This window comes from Poecilia mexicana, unplaced genomic scaffold (genome assembly GCF_051168715.1).
Source record: "Poecilia mexicana isolate PSO_F unplaced genomic scaffold, ASM5116871v1 scaffold_18, whole genome shotgun sequence".
Classification (NCBI taxonomy): Eukaryota; Metazoa; Chordata; class Actinopteri; order Cyprinodontiformes; family Poeciliidae; genus Poecilia; species Poecilia mexicana.
This window is the reverse complement of record NW_028263387.1, coordinates 5,694,109-5,716,263: the sequence shown is the minus strand read 5'-3', so window position 1 is coordinate 5,716,263 and position 22,155 is coordinate 5,694,109. Positions and strand designations below refer to the sequence as shown.

General features: G+C 42.2%; 1 protein-coding gene, 33 non-coding genes and 1 gene segment (V, D, J or C); all 35 read right to left on the bottom strand.

Moving 5' to 3' along the window:
- Positions 1-2,003: 2,003 nt before the first annotated feature.
- LOC148153948 (T-cell receptor alpha chain V region 2B4-like) lies at positions 2,004-3,443 on the bottom strand. The segment is given in 5 exon segments: positions 2,004-2,466; positions 2,580-2,614; positions 2,696-2,806; positions 2,906-3,250; positions 3,364-3,443. Coding segments are annotated over 5 exon segments (672 nt in total).
- Positions 3,444-6,603: 3,160 nt separating this feature from the next.
- On the bottom strand, positions 6,604-8,408 carry LOC148153947 (uncharacterized). The gene is made up of 5 exons (XM_088015904.1): positions 7,978-8,408; positions 7,504-7,848; positions 7,292-7,414; positions 7,165-7,199; positions 6,604-7,073 (listed from the first exon to the last, which is right to left on the bottom strand). Exons 1-5 carry the CDS (start codon positions 8,018-8,020, stop codon positions 6,951-6,953), a joined length of 669 nt encoding a protein of 222 aa, XP_087872030.1. The 5' UTR covers positions 8,021-8,408; the 3' UTR covers positions 6,604-6,950.
- Positions 8,409-11,387: 2,979 nt separating this feature from the next.
- trnan-guu (transfer RNA asparagine (anticodon GUU)) lies at positions 11,388-11,461 on the bottom strand. Its single transcript has one exon. It is a non-coding gene; the product is annotated as a tRNA-Asn (tRNA).
- Positions 11,462-11,725: 264 nt separating this feature from the next.
- On the bottom strand, positions 11,726-11,799 carry trnan-guu (transfer RNA asparagine (anticodon GUU)). The gene has a single exon. It is a non-coding gene; the product is annotated as a tRNA-Asn (tRNA).
- Positions 11,800-12,049: 250 nt separating this feature from the next.
- On the bottom strand, positions 12,050-12,123 carry trnan-guu (transfer RNA asparagine (anticodon GUU)). Its single transcript has one exon. It is a non-coding gene; the product is annotated as a tRNA-Asn (tRNA).
- Positions 12,124-12,379: 256 nt separating this feature from the next.
- trnan-guu (transfer RNA asparagine (anticodon GUU)) lies at positions 12,380-12,453 on the bottom strand. The gene has a single exon. It is a non-coding gene; the product is annotated as a tRNA-Asn (tRNA).
- A 256-nt stretch (positions 12,454-12,709) lies between these two features.
- On the bottom strand, positions 12,710-12,783 carry trnan-guu (transfer RNA asparagine (anticodon GUU)). The gene has a single exon. It is a non-coding gene; the product is annotated as a tRNA-Asn (tRNA).
- A 256-nt stretch (positions 12,784-13,039) lies between these two features.
- Positions 13,040-13,113, bottom strand: trnan-guu (transfer RNA asparagine (anticodon GUU)). The gene has a single exon. It is a non-coding gene; the product is annotated as a tRNA-Asn (tRNA).
- Positions 13,114-13,377: 264 nt separating this feature from the next.
- On the bottom strand, positions 13,378-13,451 carry trnan-guu (transfer RNA asparagine (anticodon GUU)). Its single transcript has one exon. It is a non-coding gene; the product is annotated as a tRNA-Asn (tRNA).
- A 264-nt stretch (positions 13,452-13,715) lies between these two features.
- On the bottom strand, positions 13,716-13,789 carry trnan-guu (transfer RNA asparagine (anticodon GUU)). The gene has a single exon. It is a non-coding gene; the product is annotated as a tRNA-Asn (tRNA).
- A 250-nt stretch (positions 13,790-14,039) lies between these two features.
- On the bottom strand, positions 14,040-14,113 carry trnan-guu (transfer RNA asparagine (anticodon GUU)). The gene has a single exon. It is a non-coding gene; the product is annotated as a tRNA-Asn (tRNA).
- A 261-nt stretch (positions 14,114-14,374) lies between these two features.
- On the bottom strand, positions 14,375-14,448 carry trnan-guu (transfer RNA asparagine (anticodon GUU)). The gene has a single exon. It is a non-coding gene; the product is annotated as a tRNA-Asn (tRNA).
- A 264-nt stretch (positions 14,449-14,712) lies between these two features.
- Positions 14,713-14,786, bottom strand: trnan-guu (transfer RNA asparagine (anticodon GUU)). Its single transcript has one exon. It is a non-coding gene; the product is annotated as a tRNA-Asn (tRNA).
- A 250-nt stretch (positions 14,787-15,036) lies between these two features.
- Positions 15,037-15,110, bottom strand: trnan-guu (transfer RNA asparagine (anticodon GUU)). Its single transcript has one exon. It is a non-coding gene; the product is annotated as a tRNA-Asn (tRNA).
- A 264-nt stretch (positions 15,111-15,374) lies between these two features.
- trnan-guu (transfer RNA asparagine (anticodon GUU)) lies at positions 15,375-15,448 on the bottom strand. The gene has a single exon. It is a non-coding gene; the product is annotated as a tRNA-Asn (tRNA).
- Positions 15,449-15,712: 264 nt separating this feature from the next.
- On the bottom strand, positions 15,713-15,786 carry trnan-guu (transfer RNA asparagine (anticodon GUU)). The gene has a single exon. It is a non-coding gene; the product is annotated as a tRNA-Asn (tRNA).
- Positions 15,787-16,036: 250 nt separating this feature from the next.
- On the bottom strand, positions 16,037-16,110 carry trnan-guu (transfer RNA asparagine (anticodon GUU)). The gene has a single exon. It is a non-coding gene; the product is annotated as a tRNA-Asn (tRNA).
- A 250-nt stretch (positions 16,111-16,360) lies between these two features.
- Positions 16,361-16,434, bottom strand: trnan-guu (transfer RNA asparagine (anticodon GUU)). The gene has a single exon. It is a non-coding gene; the product is annotated as a tRNA-Asn (tRNA).
- Positions 16,435-16,695: 261 nt separating this feature from the next.
- On the bottom strand, positions 16,696-16,769 carry trnan-guu (transfer RNA asparagine (anticodon GUU)). Its single transcript has one exon. It is a non-coding gene; the product is annotated as a tRNA-Asn (tRNA).
- A 264-nt stretch (positions 16,770-17,033) lies between these two features.
- Positions 17,034-17,107, bottom strand: trnan-guu (transfer RNA asparagine (anticodon GUU)). The gene has a single exon. It is a non-coding gene; the product is annotated as a tRNA-Asn (tRNA).
- A 250-nt stretch (positions 17,108-17,357) lies between these two features.
- On the bottom strand, positions 17,358-17,431 carry trnan-guu (transfer RNA asparagine (anticodon GUU)). The gene has a single exon. It is a non-coding gene; the product is annotated as a tRNA-Asn (tRNA).
- Positions 17,432-17,695: 264 nt separating this feature from the next.
- On the bottom strand, positions 17,696-17,769 carry trnan-guu (transfer RNA asparagine (anticodon GUU)). Its single transcript has one exon. It is a non-coding gene; the product is annotated as a tRNA-Asn (tRNA).
- Positions 17,770-18,019: 250 nt separating this feature from the next.
- On the bottom strand, positions 18,020-18,093 carry trnan-guu (transfer RNA asparagine (anticodon GUU)). Its single transcript has one exon. It is a non-coding gene; the product is annotated as a tRNA-Asn (tRNA).
- A 256-nt stretch (positions 18,094-18,349) lies between these two features.
- trnan-guu (transfer RNA asparagine (anticodon GUU)) lies at positions 18,350-18,423 on the bottom strand. The gene has a single exon. It is a non-coding gene; the product is annotated as a tRNA-Asn (tRNA).
- Positions 18,424-18,679: 256 nt separating this feature from the next.
- trnan-guu (transfer RNA asparagine (anticodon GUU)) lies at positions 18,680-18,753 on the bottom strand. The gene has a single exon. It is a non-coding gene; the product is annotated as a tRNA-Asn (tRNA).
- Positions 18,754-19,007: 254 nt separating this feature from the next.
- trnan-guu (transfer RNA asparagine (anticodon GUU)) lies at positions 19,008-19,081 on the bottom strand. Its single transcript has one exon. It is a non-coding gene; the product is annotated as a tRNA-Asn (tRNA).
- Positions 19,082-19,331: 250 nt separating this feature from the next.
- trnan-guu (transfer RNA asparagine (anticodon GUU)) lies at positions 19,332-19,405 on the bottom strand. Its single transcript has one exon. It is a non-coding gene; the product is annotated as a tRNA-Asn (tRNA).
- Positions 19,406-19,661: 256 nt separating this feature from the next.
- Positions 19,662-19,735, bottom strand: trnan-guu (transfer RNA asparagine (anticodon GUU)). Its single transcript has one exon. It is a non-coding gene; the product is annotated as a tRNA-Asn (tRNA).
- A 254-nt stretch (positions 19,736-19,989) lies between these two features.
- trnan-guu (transfer RNA asparagine (anticodon GUU)) lies at positions 19,990-20,063 on the bottom strand. The gene has a single exon. It is a non-coding gene; the product is annotated as a tRNA-Asn (tRNA).
- A 212-nt stretch (positions 20,064-20,275) lies between these two features.
- trnay-gua (transfer RNA tyrosine (anticodon GUA)) lies at positions 20,276-20,349 on the bottom strand. Its single transcript has one exon. It is a non-coding gene; the product is annotated as a tRNA-Tyr (tRNA).
- A 264-nt stretch (positions 20,350-20,613) lies between these two features.
- On the bottom strand, positions 20,614-20,687 carry trnan-guu (transfer RNA asparagine (anticodon GUU)). Its single transcript has one exon. It is a non-coding gene; the product is annotated as a tRNA-Asn (tRNA).
- A 250-nt stretch (positions 20,688-20,937) lies between these two features.
- trnan-guu (transfer RNA asparagine (anticodon GUU)) lies at positions 20,938-21,011 on the bottom strand. The gene has a single exon. It is a non-coding gene; the product is annotated as a tRNA-Asn (tRNA).
- A 256-nt stretch (positions 21,012-21,267) lies between these two features.
- On the bottom strand, positions 21,268-21,341 carry trnan-guu (transfer RNA asparagine (anticodon GUU)). The gene has a single exon. It is a non-coding gene; the product is annotated as a tRNA-Asn (tRNA).
- Positions 21,342-21,597: 256 nt separating this feature from the next.
- trnan-guu (transfer RNA asparagine (anticodon GUU)) lies at positions 21,598-21,671 on the bottom strand. Its single transcript has one exon. It is a non-coding gene; the product is annotated as a tRNA-Asn (tRNA).
- Positions 21,672-21,925: 254 nt separating this feature from the next.
- On the bottom strand, positions 21,926-21,999 carry trnan-guu (transfer RNA asparagine (anticodon GUU)). Its single transcript has one exon. It is a non-coding gene; the product is annotated as a tRNA-Asn (tRNA).
- Positions 22,000-22,155: the final 156 nt, after the last annotated feature.

The following is a 22,155-nucleotide window of genomic DNA, read 5'->3' as shown; positions in this document are numbered from 1 at the left end:
ACCTTTAAGAAACCAGCGTCACAGACGCGGCGGCTGGGTGACGCTGCAGTGCACAAATCTGAGGGAGAGAGCACAGGAGGAATCGGAGGAAAAGAGCGGTGATTAATTAACATAAAAGTTAATATTATAGTTGAGAAAACATAATTTACCTGGTCGGAAACTGACAGGGATTTTATGAGAACTAAGTTACATCGGTTTTGGTGAGTTTTGTGTTTATTTTTTTACATTTTCACCGTGTTGTACTTTTCCTTTTGGCGGAGAGTTAACGCTAAAATCGTAGCTGTTGCAAAGAAATGCTCCGTCATAAACTGTTATCCGGTTAATATATTGGGTTTATGAAGAAGAATTTATTTGTATAATTTAAGGATTTAAAAAGAGTTCTGTCGTGTTTGTGACCTGTTACACAGGTCAGGTTTTTTTGTTCGGTTGGAAGCTCGGAGGGAGCGAGGATTGGTCTGCCATGTGCGACGTGCACATTTACAGACGGGATTCAAGATGGCGAGCCAGACCTAGACCTTCAGTTCATCTTCTCCATCGTATGAGGGAGGGACTCTCCTGAGTGGGGTAATTCGCTGCCGGAACGGTAGGAATATCAGGAACTAGTTCAAACTGAACTGAACAGGATTAAGAACTGATTGAGTTATTATTATTTTTAGACTGAATCAAACTGAAGCTTTTCATTGAACTGAGCACCTGAACTTACATTTTTACTTGAACTTGAATTTAAAGTGTCCTACTTTGATTTTCATGTTATGTCTCTGAATGTGATTTGAGTAATTGTGGTCCACTTTGATTTAATTGTGTTTGAAGGTATTTCCTTACCTGTGAACGACAAGAAAACGAGTAGAAAAAATAGGAGTACTAAAATAGGTGTAACCTCGGAAAAGAGACTGGTCTAATTAAACTAGATTAGTTTTACTAAAATAAACCAGGTGAACTAAAGAGTAAAAAGAAGGAGTGAAATACTTTTCTTTCTTTTTTTTTTGGGAGGGGTTTCATGTATTGTATTTTATGTGTGTGTTTTGCATTCAGTAAATTGCCGGCTTTTTCCATTTAAAGCAGCGGTCTCTGGTGTTGTTATTCTTGCTTCCCCACTCCTTAGAGCCTAGAACTGGTCCAGTAGCGCAGTTAGCGGTGTGATACCGGTGCTACAACTAAAACTACATTATATTATCTAATAAAAGAACTAGACCTACATAATGTTACAAAATCATCTTTCAGTTGAAAATAGTGCTTTTGAAAAAAAATTGCAAGCAACATGAATATGGATGTGGACAACCGGTCGCAGTTTGTAGCTTATGATGTGATTTTAACTCATGGAATATGAAGAGCAAAATGTCTTAATCATCAGCAATTTAATTGAGAAGCATAATTTAAATTATTTTCTGGCCTTCGACTTCAAAAAACAGCAAATGTCTCAGCATCTGTTTAAGTCCATAAAGGACAATTCACAAGGAACGATTCTCTTCACTTTGAAAGTGACCGTAAATGTCATGATCTTGTTCTTTGTGAAAACCTAAGTTTTGGCTCATGTTGCACAGAAACCCATCTGGGAATAATTTCTTCCTGCCCTTTAAATTCTTTTAGGTCATTGTTTAAAAGTCTAAATCAGTTAAACTTAACCTGCTAGTACCAGCTCAAGAGGTTCCCCTTCTTGTCAAATGTTGAACTCAACTGGCTTGACAAGCATCAGTTATTAGCAAGGACTACTGAAAATAAATTCAGACAACTTTATACATCACAGTCTGCAAAATATCAAAATCATTCTCTATAAATGTAAAGTTCTTGTGTTAAGCCCTCTGCACATCAAAAACTACACAACTTTTGTGGTATTTTTGCTTTTGTTGTCTCCTGTCACCACAATGGAAACAATCAACCAACACGGGCACAAAAGAACCTTTTGCCAACATAATGCACTGGCCTGATTCTATCTGACATTAACAAATAGACATGAAATCTCAACCAGCTCACATGAGAAGAACTATAACTCGATGAACACAGGCTTTAAAATAAATATTTATTCTTATGGAGCACATACAGCAAATAAGCAGATGAACATTTAAGCATCATTGGCGGCAACTGTGGCTCTGTGGGTAGAGTAGACTTCATCCTGCCACATGTTGATGTGCCTCTGGGTATGGCACTTAACCCCAAATTGCCTACCTATCGGTGTATAAATGTGTGTGTGTGTGTTTGTGAGTTCGAATGGGTGAATGTGACTCTAGTGTAAAGATCTTTACACTAGAGTTTGAGTGGTCAAAATGACTGGAAAAGTCCTATATAAGTTCAGTCCATTTACCACTGTTGTCAGTATCATTATTTTCCCATTCATTGTTTGATAGTGAGTTTTGTGGCAGCATACAGAACATTCAACTCCGTATCTCCTTCCGCTGCACGTCTTCTGCCACTTTTTGCTTTGGGAACGAAATCCACCGCCGCGTAGTCCAGGGTGGAAGAGTCGGAGTTCTGCAAATAAAAGGACTTAAACTTAATAACTTACAAACTTATCAGTAGCACTTTCAAAAACTATACAACGGGTTCAATCAGGAAATGCATAGATTTGTTACAAATATGATTACCTCCTGAGGTTGGGTGTTCTTTACGTCAGTTCGAGCTGAAAACACCCACAACTGTTAGTGTCATTTTACATTTTCACATCTCAGTTTTTAATATGAATTAAAAATGTTATTGGTACCTGGAAAGAGAGTCCTGATTTTGACAATCAAACCCAGGATGACAATTGCAAGAAAAGCGATAACACCACCCAGGATCCAGTTCAGCAAACAGACTGGTTCAGTTAAAAGATCTAAAGGAATGATTAGAAAACATTTCATGTGCAGAAAAATCTGATTGATATCAGTATTCTATCCAACCAGGATGCCAACGTGGATGATGAGATTCTTACCTTCAACCTGCAAATGTGTTGCTGTGAAAACTCCAGGGACTCCCTTATTGTTCATTCCACAGATATATAGCCCAGAGTCGTTAGCATGCAGCTCTTTGATGTTCAGGAAGATGTTGGAGCTGTTGGACGTCATGGAAAATTTTCCTTGTTCAAATCCGTCGTACAGCAAAACATTGGATCCAAAGTTAAGCATAGATGAGATGGAGCTGACGTTGGACCCACTGGCAAGTTTGAACCACCACACACGGGAAAAAACGCTGCTAAAGTTTGAGCACTGCAGTGTGACTTCTTCACCAGGCTGAACCACCATGGTGTCAAACTGACAGACTGACGCTGAGATCCAACCTGAAACATTCACAAAGTTCAAGCTGTAAAAAGAAATTACTAATAATAATAAATAAAAACACCTATCAGTGAGGGTAAGCAAAAACTGTTATATTTGTTGTTGATGTACTTACTGAAGGCCAAGAATAAAACCAGTGTCATGTTGCAGTTCGTCATGGTGAACACAGACCCGACCAGAGCGATGCTAGGAAATGAACTGTGCTCCAGTTTATATTGATCTCACTATAAAGAGGCGGAGGGCTGTTTGATTTTTGTCAGCCTATTAAAGCTGAGCTGAAAGTTCAGAGTTTTGCCTACAGACATATAATTTTCCTCTTCTCATGAGACAAAACTATGAACAATAAATGTAGAAGTGGACCAAATTTATGAATCCCAAAAGTCTAAAATGTTTTGCCAAATTGGAGTTTTGCTATTTAAGGGACCAGCAAACAGATGGGATTTGATTAGTAGATTATTGGTTTTATCCTTTTTTCCATTCATCCATCATCAACACCTGACTGTAGCGCAGGATCACCCCACTTTTTACAAATCCTTAAAATCTCTTTTATAAAAACTTTTAGCTGAACAGAATATACATTTTTACATTTACAACAAGTCATAATAGACACATCTTTCTGCTCCACCTTATACATGGTACACGAGTGTTCCATGAACACAACAAAGAGACAAGTGTGATCTTATAGTATAAGACACCAACACTTTCAATCAAGTTATAGCTGAAGCTTCAATTGATAACAAGTAATTCAATTAAGTTTATCTAACTTAATTCAGTCTTACTCAAATCATTTAGCTTACTTGAAATAAAGAAGTAAAGAAAGAATCTCTTTTAAGAGGGTTTTATGGCTCAGGCAGCCTTTATTTGATAGTATTTAGACAGGAAATTGGGTAATAAAGGAGGAGGAAGACAAGAGGCAAAAGTCTTCAGGCTGGGAATTGAACCAACGACAACTGGGTCGAGGGTTAAAGGCTCCATATGTGGGTTATGCTCAACCCTTGAACCACCACTCCATGTTGATTGGTTTAGGATCAGTTCCTGGTGAAGGGTTTATGATGTCAATCATAGGATATGGAACTGGCATTGAACTCAGTTGTTTGAAGTAAAGTGAAAGTGAAAAGTTCCTTTAAGTTAAAAATGTGTAACTTTAAAGTTAATTCAACACAAAAAAGTAAGTTGTCATCACTAAAGCAAACAAATTCAATGAGATTAATGTAAGTAAGTCCATAACATGAACTCCAGCCCAAACGCATATTTAGAGTGAACATATCACTTTTTTTATTATTATTATTTTGGGAATATTGATTTAAGGACAACAAAGTCAGTGTTTGGCCATCACAGAAGCCTGATCTCAGTTATGACAGTAAACTGAATGGGTCAAGTTTCTGAGGAGGGTTTGTGAAAAGTTTGCAAAAAGATATCCAAGACATTTCTGTCAAGTTATGTAAGGGAGCAACAGCAGCTTGGGCAACACCAAATATAAAACCATATCAATCAAACTGAGACATGATGAAAGTACAGGCTACTGTTTCAACACTGATGTTGAAAAACAGATTCAATCTTTACAGATTTCCTCAAAAACGAGACTTCATAGCTAATTGCACTTGATTGTTCATTCTCAAAAGATGGTCCATTTTTTACTCCTAAAGTTATTTCATGTGGTGCCAAAGATGGAAGGTTTTGTACCAAGCACTTTCTGACATCAGCCAGACAGTCAAAGAGGGGCTTAATGTAGTGTGTTCTCCTTTTCAATTGGAAATCGAGATGGCAATCATTTAGATGAAAGTGTCAAGACGTGGTGGTTGGTGGTGGTGAGGATGAACGCGGAGTCCCAGGTTGTAGAAGAAAATGATGAATTTAATGAAGATGCTCAAAAACAGTCCAGATCAGGCAGCACAGCAAAAAGATTAGCACACAACTAAATACCGGTAGCAACTGAAAACCTGAAGACTGAAATCGAGAGCTAGACCAACACAGGACTTAACAGTTCGACTGTGAAGGTAAGCAGACCAATGATGAATGACGTAAACACAACGTACGACAAGGATCCGACAGGAGACAAAGACAACAGGTGGGACTAAATACACAGGGAGGGTAAACAAGGAATCAGACACAGCTGGGATCAATCAGCGGGGAAGGCGCAGAAACAACAGAGACTCAGGACAGAAAGTGAACACAGAAAAACCTTAAAATAAATACACAGAAACACAAATCATGACAGAAAGCAGATGTTTAAAAGATAAAAAAAGGCAGATGTCCAAGAATAGAGCCTTGCGGTTCACCCCAGGGCAGCACAGCATAGTGTGAGCTCAGACCACAGAAACTATCTGTCTATCTGTCTGTGATGTACGACCGAAACCAGTGAAGAGCCTCCGATACCCACCCACTGCTGAAGGCCTGAGACGAGGAAGTCATGATGGATGGTATCGATGGCTGCTGTCATTTCTACATTATAGTCAACATTCTTAACCAGTCTGCAAAATGTTCTTATATTTAATCTTGGTCACATTTTTTTCTGCTTAAATATTGATAAGATTTGTAACAAAAATAAAAAGAGTGTGATATAAGAATAGTGGCTAGGAAATGTATATTTTAGGCTAATTACAAATGCAGTGGCAGTGTGTCCTCCTTTGTTCAGTATGATGTGCTTCAGTTCTTCATAATCCTCTGTCAGAAATTGTTGCTCATTTGGTGCGATGTATGTCACACTCAGATATCCGTGAATCCGTGATCAAATTCACGGTCTGTTGAAAAAAGCTGTGGACCCGCATCTAACTGAATTACTTAACCCTGACTCGACCTGCACTGTCGGGTTTGACCTTTGTGGAATGGATAAAACCAGGATGAACTTGTCACACGAAGTCAAACCTGGCTTTATTTCTTTTTCCTGGATTTCTGAATTCTGTTTTTGTGAAACATCCCTCTGGTTTACCATCATTCACCACTGGATCTTTCTAGAACCTTCTCCGTTACCCTTCTTGTTTCACTCTCACCTATTCCATGTCCTGTTCCCTTCATCAAAGTATTGTAAGCCTCTGCTTTTCAGTTATTTAAAAAATAATTCTTCACTTTACCTTTCTGTGTCTGAGCTTCCAACTACAAACCACGTTATGGGTTTTCACTTACATTATCATACCACACTACAAAAAATCCATGTTGGAGCAGAAATATCAGTTTTATTCTTCTGCCATGGTTAAGATCGGTTCATGTTGACTTTATTTGTGTTTATGCTCAGCTATAATTGAAAACCAAAATAACATTAAAATACTGATAGGGACTGCAGCTATTTTACGACAGTAGAAGTTTTAGTTGATCTTTGCCCTGTTGCGCTTGCTCTAAGCTGAAAACAAGCTAATGTAAGTTCACCCCAATACTTAAATATTTACAGATTACATTCTTTATAAATTGAAAGCAGTGCTGCTCTGATGCAGAGAGCTTAAAGCAGTCTCTGTGGTATTTTGTTTTTCTCATCTGCCGTCACCACAGTGGAAACAAGCAGCAATGTGACTGAAGGACCTTTTGCCAGCCTGTACCAGCGTTACTTTACCTCACATCTAAACATAGATTCAAAAAGCTTTATTTGGTCTCCGTTACACGTTTCTTACAAGTTTGAAAAAGTCAATAAACAGAAACTTTTTGTAACTAAAACAACAACAATAAAATGAACTTCACAAAACATATATTTTTATGTTTCTCTTGGTGCGTCTATCTTGTAGCAGCATAGAGAACACAAGAGTCCGCCTGTCGTTCTGCTGCTGGTCTTCTATTGCTTTTTGCTTTTGGAGGGAAACTCAGTGCTGCGTAGTTCTGGGTGCAAGAGTCCAAATTCTGTAAAATAAAAGAACTGACAGTCACTAACTTAAAAACATACAGAACGGGTTGAATTGAGGAAACATGTAATTTGTTTCAAATTGATTACCTCACAGTGTTCTGTATTACTTCTGTGTGTTGGAGCTGAAAACAACCACAACTCTTTTTACTGTTGGTTTAATGTGAACATTTTTACACAAATAAACATCTCACTTTTCAGCTGGAATTAATTATACCTGGATATAAAGTCCTGATTTTGACAACCAAACTGATGATGACCATTGCAAGAAAAATGACTACACCACCCAGGATCCAGTTCATCAGGTTGTCTGGTTCTTCAATCTGATGTAAAAGACTGACTAGGAAACAAAAAAACCATCAGAATTGGAATGTAATCAGTATCTAGTATTTATTTAGTCACTTGAAATACGAGGGATCACAATCTTACCTTCGACATGTAAATATGTTGCAGCGAAGACTCCAGGGAAATCCTCAGCATAAAACCCACAGAAATATAATCCAGAGTCGTTCACCTCCACCTGCTTAATGTCCAGAAATATGTTTGTGACGTTGGATCTCATGACAAATCTGCCCAGTTGAAATTCATCACAAAATGAGGGAACAGCTTCTGAGGTGGACATAGATGAGATCCGGCTCACGTTGGGTCCGTCGGCCAGCTTGAACCAGAAAATGTGGCTGGCAATCCGACTAAGGTTGGCGCATCGCAGAGTGACTTCTTCATGGGGTTGAACCGTCACGGTTTGAAACAGGCAGACTGACACAGCGACCCAACCTGAAACAAACAAATAATAAAAAGAAAAACCAGTATGCTTTTTCTTAAGCTCAAAACTATGAATGTGAAATGGATTACAGTACAGTGAGTCGGCACTTGTACTGAGAAAAGACATGTAGGTGTACTTACTGAGGTTGCAGAGTAAAGCGAGCCTCAAGCTGAAGTTTCCCATTGTGAACACAGTGAGACCCTGAATGGACAGTGTTAGTGACTGAACTGTGCTCCAGCAGCAATGATTCCACTGTCAGGAGGTGGGGTGTTCTTTTAGTATCCGCTTAACATTCACAGTGAGAATGAATTTTATTTAAGTATTATTTTGAGGAGAAAAAAAAAGAGACAAAAGAAATAATTATTCTTTTTACTTTGTTCAACAGAGCAATTAAAAACCTAAAACTCCAACTTTTTTCAGTGTATTTTGAAGGAAAACAGTAAGGCCATCATTTATATCAACTTATACATCACAATATTTAAATACTGTGTGAACAGGAAAAACAAAAAAATGTCATCTCTATGAGGTTTTTCTGCCTTGCAGTATCACGACTGGCGATTCTGACTCTGCTCATCCAGGTGGAACTTCACTCTGATGAAACAGTTCAGCAAGTCTACAAAACAGGATGCACAATGCTCCGACTTTTACTGATTATTGTATGACCAGGAACGATTGTAGATAGGTTATTGCATCAGTATCCATCAGGATTTCATAACAAAGACAAACATCTCCTGGACAACTTAAACCACCGACCAGTCAGGTGACAGCTAGGCGAGTGCCGCCTGGGGGGGAGCCAGCCTGGGGCATAGACTGCAGAATGGTGGCACAGTAAAAATGCTATTTTATCTCATTTCTCTGCACTTTCAGATCGTGATGAATGGTACGGCAGAATTTGAATAGTAAAACCTTTTTACTTACTCAAACAGAAACACGTGGATTTGTCTCTGCAGTCGATTCAAAACCTGGGACTTCCAGAACACAGACACTTGAACGCATCACAGCCTCACTATGCACCAAAGACGGTCTGCCTGTGGATGTGCTTTCAGTGTAAGAACTGCATTAAAGTAAATCTTTTCATGAACCTAAGAACCTGATGTGTATGCATACAATTGTTGAAACAATAGAAAAAACACAATCGACCACAGGCACTGCTTTCACTGAATCTACAACAACTAGATTAAAGCAGTGGGTGTTGCTATGAACGGAAAAATGTGAGTCTAGCCTCTGGTTTAATCCATGTAGCATCTCTCTAGTGCATCATCCAGACTTCACTGATGCCCCTCTTTACCCACTGACCTACAGTATTTGAGACCATATCTTTCCAGACACTGTATTATTTTCAGAGTCATTGGCTCTGTGTAAATCTAAAAAACTTTTGAGCACTGTGCCATTGTAATCACACCTCAGTACTAATGACAGCTGTTAAGTTTTCTTTATATCTCTCTCCATGGATAAACCTTCAGGACAGGCTGTGTCGGCCGATCTGCTGGACACTGAGATACGTCTTGAAAAAAAAAAAAAAAGAGTGTCGGAAACTGTTTTAAGACTATGTAGAATGGTTTTTTATATATAACACATAGAATAAGATGGAATATACTGACTATTACAACCATGTGCAAAATAAAATGGTGTCATGTTGCCTTGCAGCAAGAAGGTTCTGGGTTCAATTCCCGGCCCCGGTCTTTCTGCAGGGAGGTTGCATGTTCTCCCTGTGCATGTGTGGGTTTTCTCTGGTTTCCTCCCACAGTCCAAAAACATGACTGTCAGGTTAATTGGCCTCTCAAAATTGCCCCTAGGTGTGTGTGCATGGTTGTCTCTGTGTTGCCCTGCGACAGACTGGGGACCTGCCCAGGGTGTACCCTGCCTCTCGCCCGGAATGTTAGCTGGAGATAGGCACCCGTCCTGACCCCACTAAGGGATGTGTAAAGAAAATGGATGGATGGATCATCAAACAAACAAAAAAAAAAGACTAAGTACCAAGTTGTGGGGATGCTATGGGTTGTCATGTATTTTTCATCTCATCTGTCACTTCCACTGGAGTTTCCAGTGGAAGTGAAAATCAACAACGGTTGATTTTCATGATCCAACAGATCACTACAGGAAGTGTCTGGTCACATAAAGAATGTGAAGCAAATCTATTAAAACTGCCTCATTTTAATCAATGGCATCAAATCTATTGACTGCATTTTTTTTATTTACAGAGAAAAAATCGTCAATATTTTTCCATCTAGATCCTACAGTTCTAACTATAATGTTTAACTTTAGAGCTCTGATTCATTTTCATCCAGTCTGTACTATTTAACTCTTAACGGTATAAAGCTTAACTCTGTAACACCAGTGATGTTACACTTATCAACTTAAAGTCAACACTTGTAGACGACACATTGCAAAAATCTATTAACTTGCCTTTTCTCCATTGAGTTCAAAATATGTGGTCTCTTGTGCTCTGAGGCTGCTTTTTATTCTTTCTGGTTGTTAAACAAGAAACTATGGATTTCCGCTAATAATTAAAGGAGACAAAGATATTCAAAGAATCACTTCGTGATGAGGTAAAAGCAGGAAAGTCTCATAAATGATTTACAATGTTTTACATGAGCAAAAACTACACTTAGCAATAGACAAAAAAAACTATTACGGTTAATGGTCTGGTCATCTCCAGACCGTTTTGTAATTTAGGGTCTTCCAAGCAATATTCTCCAAAAGGTAAATACATTAAATACAAATTTTCTAGCAGCTAAGTTTTAAGAAATCGAGAAATACTATGTAGTGATAGGATTCTAAAGCATACATCTCAGGTGACGGTCAGCCTTCAAGGTTTTGAGATGCTACTAAATGACTGGGGATAAGTGTATGTAAAAATTGTCTGACATATTTTCTGAAAGTTCAAGAAATTAGTCAGAAAAAACATTATGATGAGAAAATAAAAAAAATATTATTCCATAAGATCTACCAACAGCTGTCATTCATCAAACAATGCTAAGGTGACACTATGGTCATGGAGCATGAATTGCAATAATTACTCATGCAACATCCCAACCTAACTTTTGAAATCCAAGGCGATGCATATGGCAAAGCTAAAACTTCAGGATCGAGATAAAGTGGATTTGATTCTGAATGGGCCGATGGAAGGAGATTCATTTCCTGTACAGAACATTAAAGATTGTTGAACAACCTATGCTCTAGTGTCTTCAAACCACAGACATTGCCTTTTCTAGAATGAAGACATATACCCCAGGGTGGGCTTGAACCACCAACCTTTTGGTTTACAGCCAATCATGCTAACCTATTGCACCACAGAGACTATGCACTGCTGAATATTGCTGTGCGAACAAGTGCCACGTCTGTCAAAAATCCTGGCTGCATCGCATTACCATAGGTCAAAGGTCAAAATATCGAGCAAGCCATAAGTTCCCTTCGGTCAAGAATTTTTTCATGCCTCGATTATTGACTGAAGCAAGACTTTCCAAAAGCAGAGGCCAAGAATTTTGGATATCATACAAGAGCTCCTTAAACTCAGAACATCCAGTCTTTCTTCTAGAATGAAGACATACGTCCCTGGGTGGGCTCGAACCACCAACCTTTCGGTTAACAGCCGAACGCGCTAACCAATTGCGCCACAGAGACGATGCACTGCTGAATATTGCTGCTCGCACTAGCGCCATGTCTCTCGTCAAAAATCCTGGCTTTGCATTGCATTGTTACTACAGGTTTAAATATCGAGCAATCCATAAGTTCCCTTCGGTCATGGACTTTTTCATGCCTCGATTATTGACTGAAGCAAGACTTTCCAAAAGCGGCAGCCAAGAATTTTGGATATCGTCCAAGAACAAGTGCTCCTTAAACTCAGAACATCCGTTGTTTTTATTGTCTAGAATGAAGACGTACGTACGTCCCTGGGTGGGCTCGAACCACCAACCTTTCGGTTAACAGCCGAACGCGCTAACCAATTGCGCCACAGAGACGATGCACTGCTGAATATTGCTGCTCGCACTAGCGCCACGTTTCACGTCAAAAATCCTGGCTTTGCATTGCATTGTTACTACAGGTTTAAATATCGAGCAATCCATAAGTTCCCTTCGGTCAAGGACTTTTTCATGCCTCGATTATTGACTGAAGCAAGACTTTCCAAAAGCAGAGGCCAAGAATTTTGGATATCATACAAGAGCTCCTCAAACTCAGAACATCCAGTGTTTCTTCTAGAATGAAGACATACGTCCCTGGGTGGGCTCGAACCACCAACCTTTCGGTTAACAGCCGAATGCGCTAACCAATTGCGGCACAGAGACGATGCACTGCTGAATATTGCTGCTCGCACTAGCGCCACGTCTCTCGTCAAAAATCCTGGCTTTGCATTGCATTGTTACTACAGGTCAAAATATCGAGCAATCCATAAGTTCCCTTCGGTCAAGGACTTTTTCATGCCTCGATTATTGACTGAAGTAAGACTTTCCAAAAGCGGCAGCCAAGAATTTTGGATATCGTCCAAGAACCAGTGCTCCTCAAACTCAGAACATCCGGCGTTTTTTCTAGAATGAAGATGTATGTCTCTGGGTGGGCTCGAACCACCAACCTTTCGGTTAACAGCTGAACGCGCTAACCAATTGCGCCACAGAGACGATGCACTGATGAATATTGCTGCTCGCACTAGCGCCATGTCTCTCGTCAAAAATCCTGGCTTTGCAGTGCGTTGTTACCATAGGTCAAAATATCGAGCAATCCATAAGTTCCCTTCGGTCAAGGACTTTTTCATGCCTCGATTATTGACTGAAGCAAGACTTTCCAAAAGCAGAGGCCAAGGATTTTGGATATCATCCAAGAACCAGTGCTCCTCAAACTCAGAACATTCAGTGTTTTTTCTAGAATGAAGACATACGTCCCTGGGTGGGCTCGAACCACCAACCTTTTGGTTAACAGCCGAACGCGCTAACCAGTTGCGCCACAGAGATGATGCACTGCTGAATATTGCTGCTCGCACTAGCGCCACGTCTCTTGTCAAAAATCCTGGCTTTGTATTGCATTGTTACTACAGGTTTAAATATCGAGCAATCCATAAGTTCCCTTCGGTCAAGGACTTTTTCATGCCTCGATTATTGACTGAAGCAAGACTTTCCAAAAGCAGAGGCCAAGAATTTTGGATATCGTCCAAGAACAAGTGCTCCTTAAACTCAGAACATCCAGTGTTTCTTCTAGAATGAAGACATACGTCCCTGGGTGGGCTCGAACCACCAACCTTTCGGTTAACAGCCGAACGCGCTAACCAATTGCGCCACAGAGACGATGCACTGCTGAATATTGCTGCTCGCACTAGCGCCATGTCTCTCGTCAAAAATCCTGGCTTTGCATTGCATTGTTACTACAGGTTTAAATATCGAGCAATCCATAAGTTCCCTTCGGTCATGGACTTTTTCATGCCTCGATTATTGACTGAAGCAAGACTTTCCAAAAGCGGCAGCCAAGAATTTTGGATATCGTCCAAGAACAAGTGCTCCTTAAACTCAGAACATCCGTTGTTTTTATTGTCTAGAATGAAGACGTACGTACGTCCCTGGGTGGGCTCGAACCACCAACCTTTCGGTTAACAGCCGAACTCGCTAACCAATTGCGCCACAGAGACGATGCGCTGCTGAATATTGCTGCTCGCACTAGCGCCACGTTTCACGTCAAAAATCCTGGCTTTGCATTGCATTGTTACTACAGGTTTAAATATCGAGCAATCCATAAGTTCCCTTCGGTCAAGGACTTTTTCATGCCTCGATTATTAACTGAAGCAAGACTTTCCAAAAGCGGCAGCCAAGAATTTTGGATTTCGTCCAAGAACAAGTGCTCCTTAAACTCAGAACATCCATTGTTTTTATTGTCTAGAATGAAGACGTACGTACGTCCCTGGGTGGGCTCGAACCACCAACCTTTCGGTTAACAGCCGAACGCGCTAACCAATTGCGCCACAGAGACGATGCACTGCTGAATATTGCTGCTCGCACTAGCGCCACGTTTCACGTCAAAAATCCTGGCTTTGCATTGCATTGTTACTACTGGTTTAAATATCGAGCAATCCATAAGTTCCCTTCGGTCAAGGACTTTTTCATGCCTCGATTATTGACTGAAGCAAGACTTTCCAAAAGCAGAGGCCAAGAATTTTGGATATCATACAAGAGCTCCTCAAACTCAGAACATCCAGTGTTTCTTCTAGAATGAAGACATACGTCCCTGGGTGGGCTCGAACCACCAACCTTTCGGTTAACAGCCGAACGCGCTAACCAATGGCGCCACAGAGACGATGCACTGCTGAATATTGCTGCTCGCACTAGCGCCATGTCTCTCGTCAAAAATCCTGGCTTTGCATTGCATTACTACAGGTTTAAATATCGAGCAATCCATAAGTTCCCTTCGGTCATGGACTTTTTCATGCCTCGATTATTGACTGAAGCAAGACTTTCCAAAAGCGGCAGCCAAGAATTTTGGATATCGTCCAAGAACAAGTGCTCCTTAAACTCAGAACATCCGTTGTTTTTATTGTCTAGAATGAAGACGTACGTACGTCCCTGGGTGGGCTCGAACCACCAACCTTTCGGTTAACAGCCGAACGCGCTAACCAATTGCGCCACAGAGACGATGCACTGCTGAATATTGCTGCTCGCACTAGCGCCACGTTTCACGTCAAAAATCCTGGCTTTGCATTGCATTGTTACTACAGGTTTAAATATCGAGCAATCCATAAGTTCCCTTCGGTCATGGACTTTTTCATGCCTCGATTATTGACTGAAGCAAGACTTTCCAAAAGCGGCAGCCAAGAATTTTGGATATCGTCCAAGAACAAGTGCTCCTTAAACTCAGAACATCCGTTGTTTTTATTGTCTAGAATGAAGACGTACGTACGTCCCTGGGTGGGCTCGAACCACCAACCTTTCGGTTAACAGCCGAACGCGCTAACCAATTGCGCCACAGAGACGATGCACTGCTGAATATTGCTGCTCGCACTAGCGCCACGTTTCACGTCAAAAATCCTGGCTTTGCATTGCATTGTTACTACAGGTTTAAATATCGAGCAATCCATAAGTTCCCTTCGGTCAAGGACTTTTTCATGCCTCGATTATTGACTGAAGCAAGACTTTCCAAAAGCAGAGGCCAAGAATTTTGGATATCATACAAGAGCTCCTCAAACTCAGAACATCCAGTGTTTCTTCTAGAATGAAGACATACGTCCCTGGGTGGGCTCGAACCACCAACCTTTCTGTTAACAGCCGAACGCGCTAACCAATTGCGCCACAGAGACGATGCTCTGCTGAATATTGCTACTCGCACTAGCGCCATGTCTCTCGTCAAAAATCCTGGCTTTGCATTGCATTGTTACTACAGGTTTAAATATCGAGCAATCCATAAGTTCCCTTCGGTCATGGACTTTTTCATGCCTCGATTATTGACTGAAGCAAGACTTTCCAAAAGCGGCAGCCAAGAATTTTGGATATCGTCCAAGAACAAGTGCTCCTTAAACTCAGAACATCCGTTGTTTTTATTGTCTAGAATGAAGACGTACGTACGTCCCTGGGTGGGCTCGAACCACCAACCTTTCGGTTAACAGCCGAACGCGCTAACCAATTGCGCCACAGAGACGATGCACTGCTGAATATTGCTGCTCGCACTAGCGCCACGTTTCACGTCAAAAATCCTGGCTTTGCATTGCATTGTTACTACAGGTTTAAATATCGAGCAATCCATAAGTTCCCTTCGGTCATGGACTTTTTCATGCCTCGATTATTGACTGAAGCAAGACTTTCCAAAAGCGGCAGCCAAGAATTTTGGATATCGTCCAAGAACAAGTGCTCCTTAAACTCAGAACATCCGTTGTTTTTATTGTCTAGAATGAAGACGTACGTACGTCCCTGGGTGGGCTCGAACCACCAACCTTTCGGTTAACAGCCGAACGCGCTAACCAATTGCGCCACAGAGACGATGCACTGCTGAATATTGCTGCTCGCACTAGCGCCACGTTTCACGTCAAAAATCCTGGCTTTGCATTGCATTGTTACTACAGGTTTAAATATCGAGCAATCCATAAGTTCCCTTCGGTCAAGGACTTTTTCATGCCTCGATTATTGACTGAAGCAAGACTTTCCAAAAGCAGAGGCCAAGAATTTTGGATATCATACAAGAGCTCCTCAAACTCAGAACATCCAGTGTTTCTTCTAGAATGAAGACATACGTCCCTGGGTGGGCTCGAACCACCAACCTTTCTGTTAACAGCCGAACGCGCTAACCAATTGCGCCACAGAGACGATGCTCTGCTGAATATTGCTACTCGCACTAGCGCCATGTCTCTCGTCATAAATCCTGGCTTTGCATTGCATTGTTACCATAGGTCAAAATATCGAGCAAGCCATAAGTTCCCTTCGTTAAAGGACTTTTTCATGCCTCGATTATTGACTGAAGCAAGACTTTCCAAAAGCGGCGGCCAAGAATTTTGGACATCGTCCAAGAGCTCCTCAAACTCAGAACATCCAGTGTTTCTTCTAGAATGAAGACATACGTCCCTGGGTGGGCTCGAACCACCAACCTTTCGGTTAACAGCCGAACGCGCTAACCAATGGCGCCACAGAGACGATGCACTGCTGAATATTGCTGCTCGCACTAGCGCCATGTCTCTCGTCAAAAATCCTGGCTTTGCATTGCATTACTACAGGTTTAAATATCGAGCAATCCATAAGTTCCCTTCGGTCATGGACTTTTTCATGCCTCGATTATTGACTGAAGCAAGACTTTCCAAAAGCGGCAGCCAAGAATTTTGGATATCGTCCAAGAACAAGTGCTCCTTAAACTCAGAACATCCGTTGTTTTTATTGTCTAGAATGAAGACGTACGTACGTCCCTGGGTGGGCTCGAACCACCAACCTTTCGGTTAACAGCCGAACGCGCTAACCAATTGCGCCACAGAGACGATGCACTGCTGAATATTGCTGCTCGCACTAGCGCCACGTTTCACGTCAAAAATCCTGGCTTTGCATTGCATTGTTACTACAGGTTTAAATATCGAGCAATCCATAAGTTCCCTTCGGTCATGGACTTTTTCATGCCTCGATTATTGACTGAAGCAAGACTTTCCAAAAGCGGCAGCCAAGAATTTTGGATATCGTCCAAGAACAAGTGCTCCTTAAACTCAGAACATCCGTTGTTTTTATTGTCTAGAATGAAGACGTACGTACGTCCCTGGGTGGGCTCGAACCACCAACCTTTCGGTTAACAGCCGAACGCGCTAACCAATTGCGCCACAGAGACGATGCACTGCTGAATATTGCTGCTCGCACTAGCGCCACGTTTCACGTCAAAAATCCTGGCTTTGCATTGCATTGTTACTACAGGTTTAAATATCGAGCAATCCATAAGTTCCCTTCGGTCAAGGACTTTTTCATGCCTCGATTATTGACTGAAGCAAGACTTTCCAAAAGCAGAGGCCAAGAATTTTGGATATCATACAAGAGCTCCTCAAACTCAGAACATCCAGTGTTTCTTCTAGAATGAAGACATACGTCCCTGGGTGGGCTCGAACCACCAACCTTTTGGTTAACAGCCGAACGCGCTAACCAATTGCGCCACAGAGACGATGCACTGCTGAATATTGCTGCTCACACTAGCGCCATGTCTCTCGTCAAAAATCCTGGCTTTGCATTGCATTGTTACTACAGGTTTAAATATCGAGCAATCCATAAGTTCCCTTCGGTCATGGACTTTTTCATGCCTCGATTATTGACTGAAGCAAGACTTTCCAAAAGCGGCAGCCAAGAATTTTGGATATCGTCCAAGAACAAGTGCTCCTTAAACTCAGAACATCCGTTGTTTTTATTGTCTAGAATGAAGACGTACGTACGTCCCTGGGTGGGCTCGAACCACCAACCTTTCGGTTAACAGACGAACTCGCTAACCAATTGCGCCACAGAGACGATGCACTGCTGAATATTGCTGCTCGCACTAGCGCCACGTTTCACGTCAAAAATCCTGGCTTTGCATTGCATTGTTACTACAGGTTTAAATATCGAGCAATCCATAAGTTCCCTTCGGTCAAGGACTTTTTCATGCCTCGATTATTGACTGAAGCAAGACTTTCCAAAAGCAGAGGCCAAGAATTTTGGATATCATACAAGAGCTCCTCAAACTCAGAACATCCAGTGTTTCTTCTAGAATGAAGACATACGTCCCTGGGTGGGCTCGAACCACCAACCTTTCGGTTAACAGCCGAACGCGCTAACCAATTGCGGCACAGAGACGATGCACTGCTGAATATTGCTGCTCGCACTAGCGCCACGTCTCTCGTCAAAAATCCTGGCTTTGCATTGCATTGTTACTACAGGTCAAAATATCGAGCAATCCATAAGTTCCCTTCGGTCAAGGACTTTTTCATGCCTCGATTATTGACTGAAGCAAGACTTTCCAAAAGCGGTGGCAAAGAATTTTGGACATCGTCCAAGAACCAGTGCTCCTCAAACTCAGAACATCCAGTGTTTCTTCTAGAATGAAGACATACGTCCCTGGGTGGGCTCGAACCACCAACCTTTCGGTTAACAGCCGAACGCGCTAACCAATTGCGCCACAGAGACGATGCACTGCTGAATATTGCTGCTCGCACTAGCGCCACATTTCACGTCAAAAATCCTGGCTTTGCATTGCATTGTTACTACAGGTTTAAATATCGAGCAATTCATAAGTTCCCTTCGGTCAAGGACTTTTTCATGCCTCGATTATTGACTGAAGCAAGACTTTCCAAAAGCAGAGGCCAAGAATTTTGGATATCGTCCAAGAACCAGTGCTCCTCAAACTCAGAACATCCAGTGTTTCTTCTAGAATGAAGACATACGTCCCTGGGTGGGCTCGAACCACCAACCTTTCTGTTAACAGCCGAACGCGCTAACCAATTGCGCCACAGAGACGATGCTCTGCTGAATATTGCTACTCGCACTAGCGCCATGTCTCTCGTCAAAAATCCTGGCTTTGCATTGCATTGTTACCATAGGTCAAAATATCGAGCAAGCCATAAGTTCCCTTCGTTAAAGGACTTTTTCATGCCTCGATTATTGACTGAAGCAAGACTTTCCAAAAGCGGCGGCCAAGAATTTTGGACATCGTCCAAGAGCTCCTCAAACTCAGAACATCCAGTGTTTTTATTGTCTAGAATGAAGACGTACGTCCCTGGGTGGGCTCGAACCACCAACCTTTCGGTTAACAGCCGAACGCGCCAACCAATTGCGCCACAGAGATGATGCACTGCTGAGTATTGCTGCTCGCACTAGCGCCACGTCTCTCGTCAAAAATCCTGGCTTTGCATTGCATTGTTACTACAGGTCAAAATATCAAGCAATCCATAAGTTCCCTTCAGTCAAGGACTTTTTCATACCTCGATTATTGACTGAAGCAAGACTTTCCAAAAGCGGTGGCCAAGAATTTTGGACATCGTCCAAGAGCTCCTCAAACTCAGAACATCCAGTGTTTCTTCTAGAATGAAGACATACGTCCCTGGGTGGGCTCGAACCACCAACCTTTCGGTTAACAGCCGAATGGGCTAACCAATTGCGGCACAGAGACGATGCACTGCTGAATATTGCTGCTCGCACTAGCGCCATGTCTCTCGTCAAAAATCCTGGCTTTGCAGTGCGTTGTTACCATAGGTCAAAATATCGAGCAATCCATAAGTTCCCTTCGGTCAAGGACTTTTTCATGCCTCGATTATTGACTGAAGTAAGACTTTCCAAAAGCGGCAGCCAAGAATTTTGGATATCGTCCAAGAACCAGTGCTCCTCAAACTCAGAACATCTGGCGTTTTTTCTAGAATGAAGATGTACGTTTCTGGGTGGGCTCGAACCACCAACCTTTCGGTTAACAGCCGAACACGCTAACCAATTGCGCCACAGAGACGATGCACTGATGAATATTGCTGCTCGCACTAGCGCCATGTCTCTCGTCAAAAATCCTGGCTTTGCATTGCATTGTTACCATAGGTCAAAATATCGAGCAAGCCATAAGTTCCCTTCGTTCAAGGACTTTTTCATGCCTCGATTATTGACTGAAGCAAGACTTTCCAAAAGCGGCGGCCAAGAATTTTGGACATCGTCCAAGAGCTCCTCAAACTCAGAACATCCAGTGTTTTTATTGTCTAGAATGAAGACGTACGTCCCTGGGTGGGCTCGAACCACCAACCTTTCGGTTAACAGCCGAACGCGCCAACCAATTGCGCCACAGAGACGATGCACTGCTGAGTATTGCTGCTCGCACTAGTGCCACGTCTCTCGTCAAAAATCCTGGCTTTGCATTGCATTGTTACTACAGGTTTAAATATCGAGCAATCCATAAGTTCCCTTCGGCCACCAACCTTTCGGTTAACAGCCGAACGCGCCAACCTGAGTTTGAGCTCCTCAAACTCAGAACATCCAGTGTTTCTTCTAGAATGAAGACATACGTCCCTGGGTGGGCTCGAACCACCAACCTTTCGGTTTACAGCCGAACGCGCTAACCAATTGCGCCACAGAGACGATGCACTGCTGAATATTGCTGCTCACACTAGCGCCATGTCTCTCGTCAAAAATCCTGGCTTTGCATTGCATTGTTACTACAGGTTTAAATATCGAGCAATCCATAAGTTCCCTTCGGTCATGGACTTTTTCATGCCTCGATTATTGACTGAAGCAAGACTTTCCAAAAGCGGCAGCCAAGAATTTTGGATATCGTCCAAGAACAAGTGCTCCTTAAACTCAGAACATCCGTTGTTTTTATTGTCTAGAATGAAGACGTACGTACGTCCCTGGGTGGGCTCGAACCACCAACCTTTCGGTTAACAGACGAACTCGCTAACCAATTGCGCCACAGAGACGATGCACTGCTGAATATTGCTGCTCGCACTAGCGCCACGTTTCACGTCAAAAATCCTGGCTTTGCATTGCATTGTTACTACAGGTTTAAATATCGAGCAATCCATAAGTTCCCTTCGGTCAAGGACTTTTTCATGCCTCGATTATTGACTGAAGCAAGACTTTCCAAAAGCAGAGGCCAAGAATTTTGGATATCATACAAGAGCTCCTCAAACTCAGAACATCCAGTGTTTCTTCTAGAATGAAGACATACGTCCCTGGGTGGGCTCGAACCACCAACCTTTCGGTTAACAGCCGAACGCGCTAACCAATTGCGGCACAGAGACGATGCACTGCTGAATATTGCTGCTCGCACTAGCGCCACGTCTCTCGTCAAAAATCCTGGCTTTGCATTGCATTGTTACTACAGGTCAAAATATCGAGCAATCCATAAGTTCCCTTCGGTCAAGGACTTTTTCATGCCTCGATTATTGACTGAAGCAAGACTTTCCAAAAGCGGTGGCAAAGAATTTTGGACATCGTCCAAGAACCAGTGCTCCTCAAACTCAGAACATCCAGTGTTTCTTCTAGAATGAAGACATACGTCCCTGGGTGGGCTCGAACCACCAACCTTTCGGTTAACAGCCGAACGCGCTAACCAATTGCGCCACAGAGACGATGCACTGCTGAATATTGCTGCTCGCACTAGCGCCACATTTCACATCAAAAATCCTGGCTTTGCATTGCATTGTTACTACAGGTTTAAATATCGAGCAATTCATAAGTTCCCTTCGGTCAAGGACTTTTTCATGCCTCGATTATTGACTGAAGCAAGACTTTCCAAAAGCAGAGGCCAAGAATTTTGGATATCGTCCAAGAACCAGTGCTCCTCAAACTCAGAACATCCAGTGTTTCTTCTAGAATGAAGACATACGTCCCTGGGTGGGCTCGAACCACCAACCTTTCTGTTAACAGCCGAACGCGCTAACCAATTGCGCCACAGAGACGATGCTCTGCTGAATATTGCTACTCGCACTAGCGCCATGTCTCTCGTCAAAAATCCTGGCTTTGCATTGCATTGTTACCATAGGTCAAAATATCGAGCAAGCCATAAGTTCCCTTCGTTAAAGGACTTTTTCATGCCTCGATTATTGACTGAAGCAAGACTTTCCAAAAGCGGCGGCCAAGAATTTTGGACATCGTCCAAGAGCTCCTCAAACTCAGAACATCCAGTGTTTTTATTGTCTAGAATGAAGACGTACGTCCCTGGGTGGGCTCGAACCACCAACCTTTCGGTTAACAGCCGAACGCGTCAACCAATTGCGCCACAGAGATGATGCACTGCTGAGTATTGCTGCTCGCACTAGCGCCACGTCTCTCGTCAAAAATCCTGGCTTTGCATTGCATTGTTACTACAGGTCAAAATATCAAGCAATCCATAAGTTCCCTTCAGTCAAGGACTTTTTCATACCTCGATTATTGACTGAAGCA

Bases quoted from the DNA above. Each gene is read 5' to 3' on its own strand.
- LOC148153947 (XM_088015904.1), bottom strand. From the start codon at position 8,020: ATGGGAAACTTCAGCTTGAGGCTCGCTTTACTCTGCAACCTCA. The intron at 7,849-7,977 runs GTAAGTACACCT...TGTTTGTTTCAG, and splicing joins CGCTTTACTCTGCAACCTCA to GTTGGGTCGCTGTGTCAGTC. The intron at 7,074-7,164 runs GTAATCAATTTG...TTTATTTTACAG, and splicing joins GTAATACAGAACACTGTGAG to AATTTGGACTCTTGCACCCA.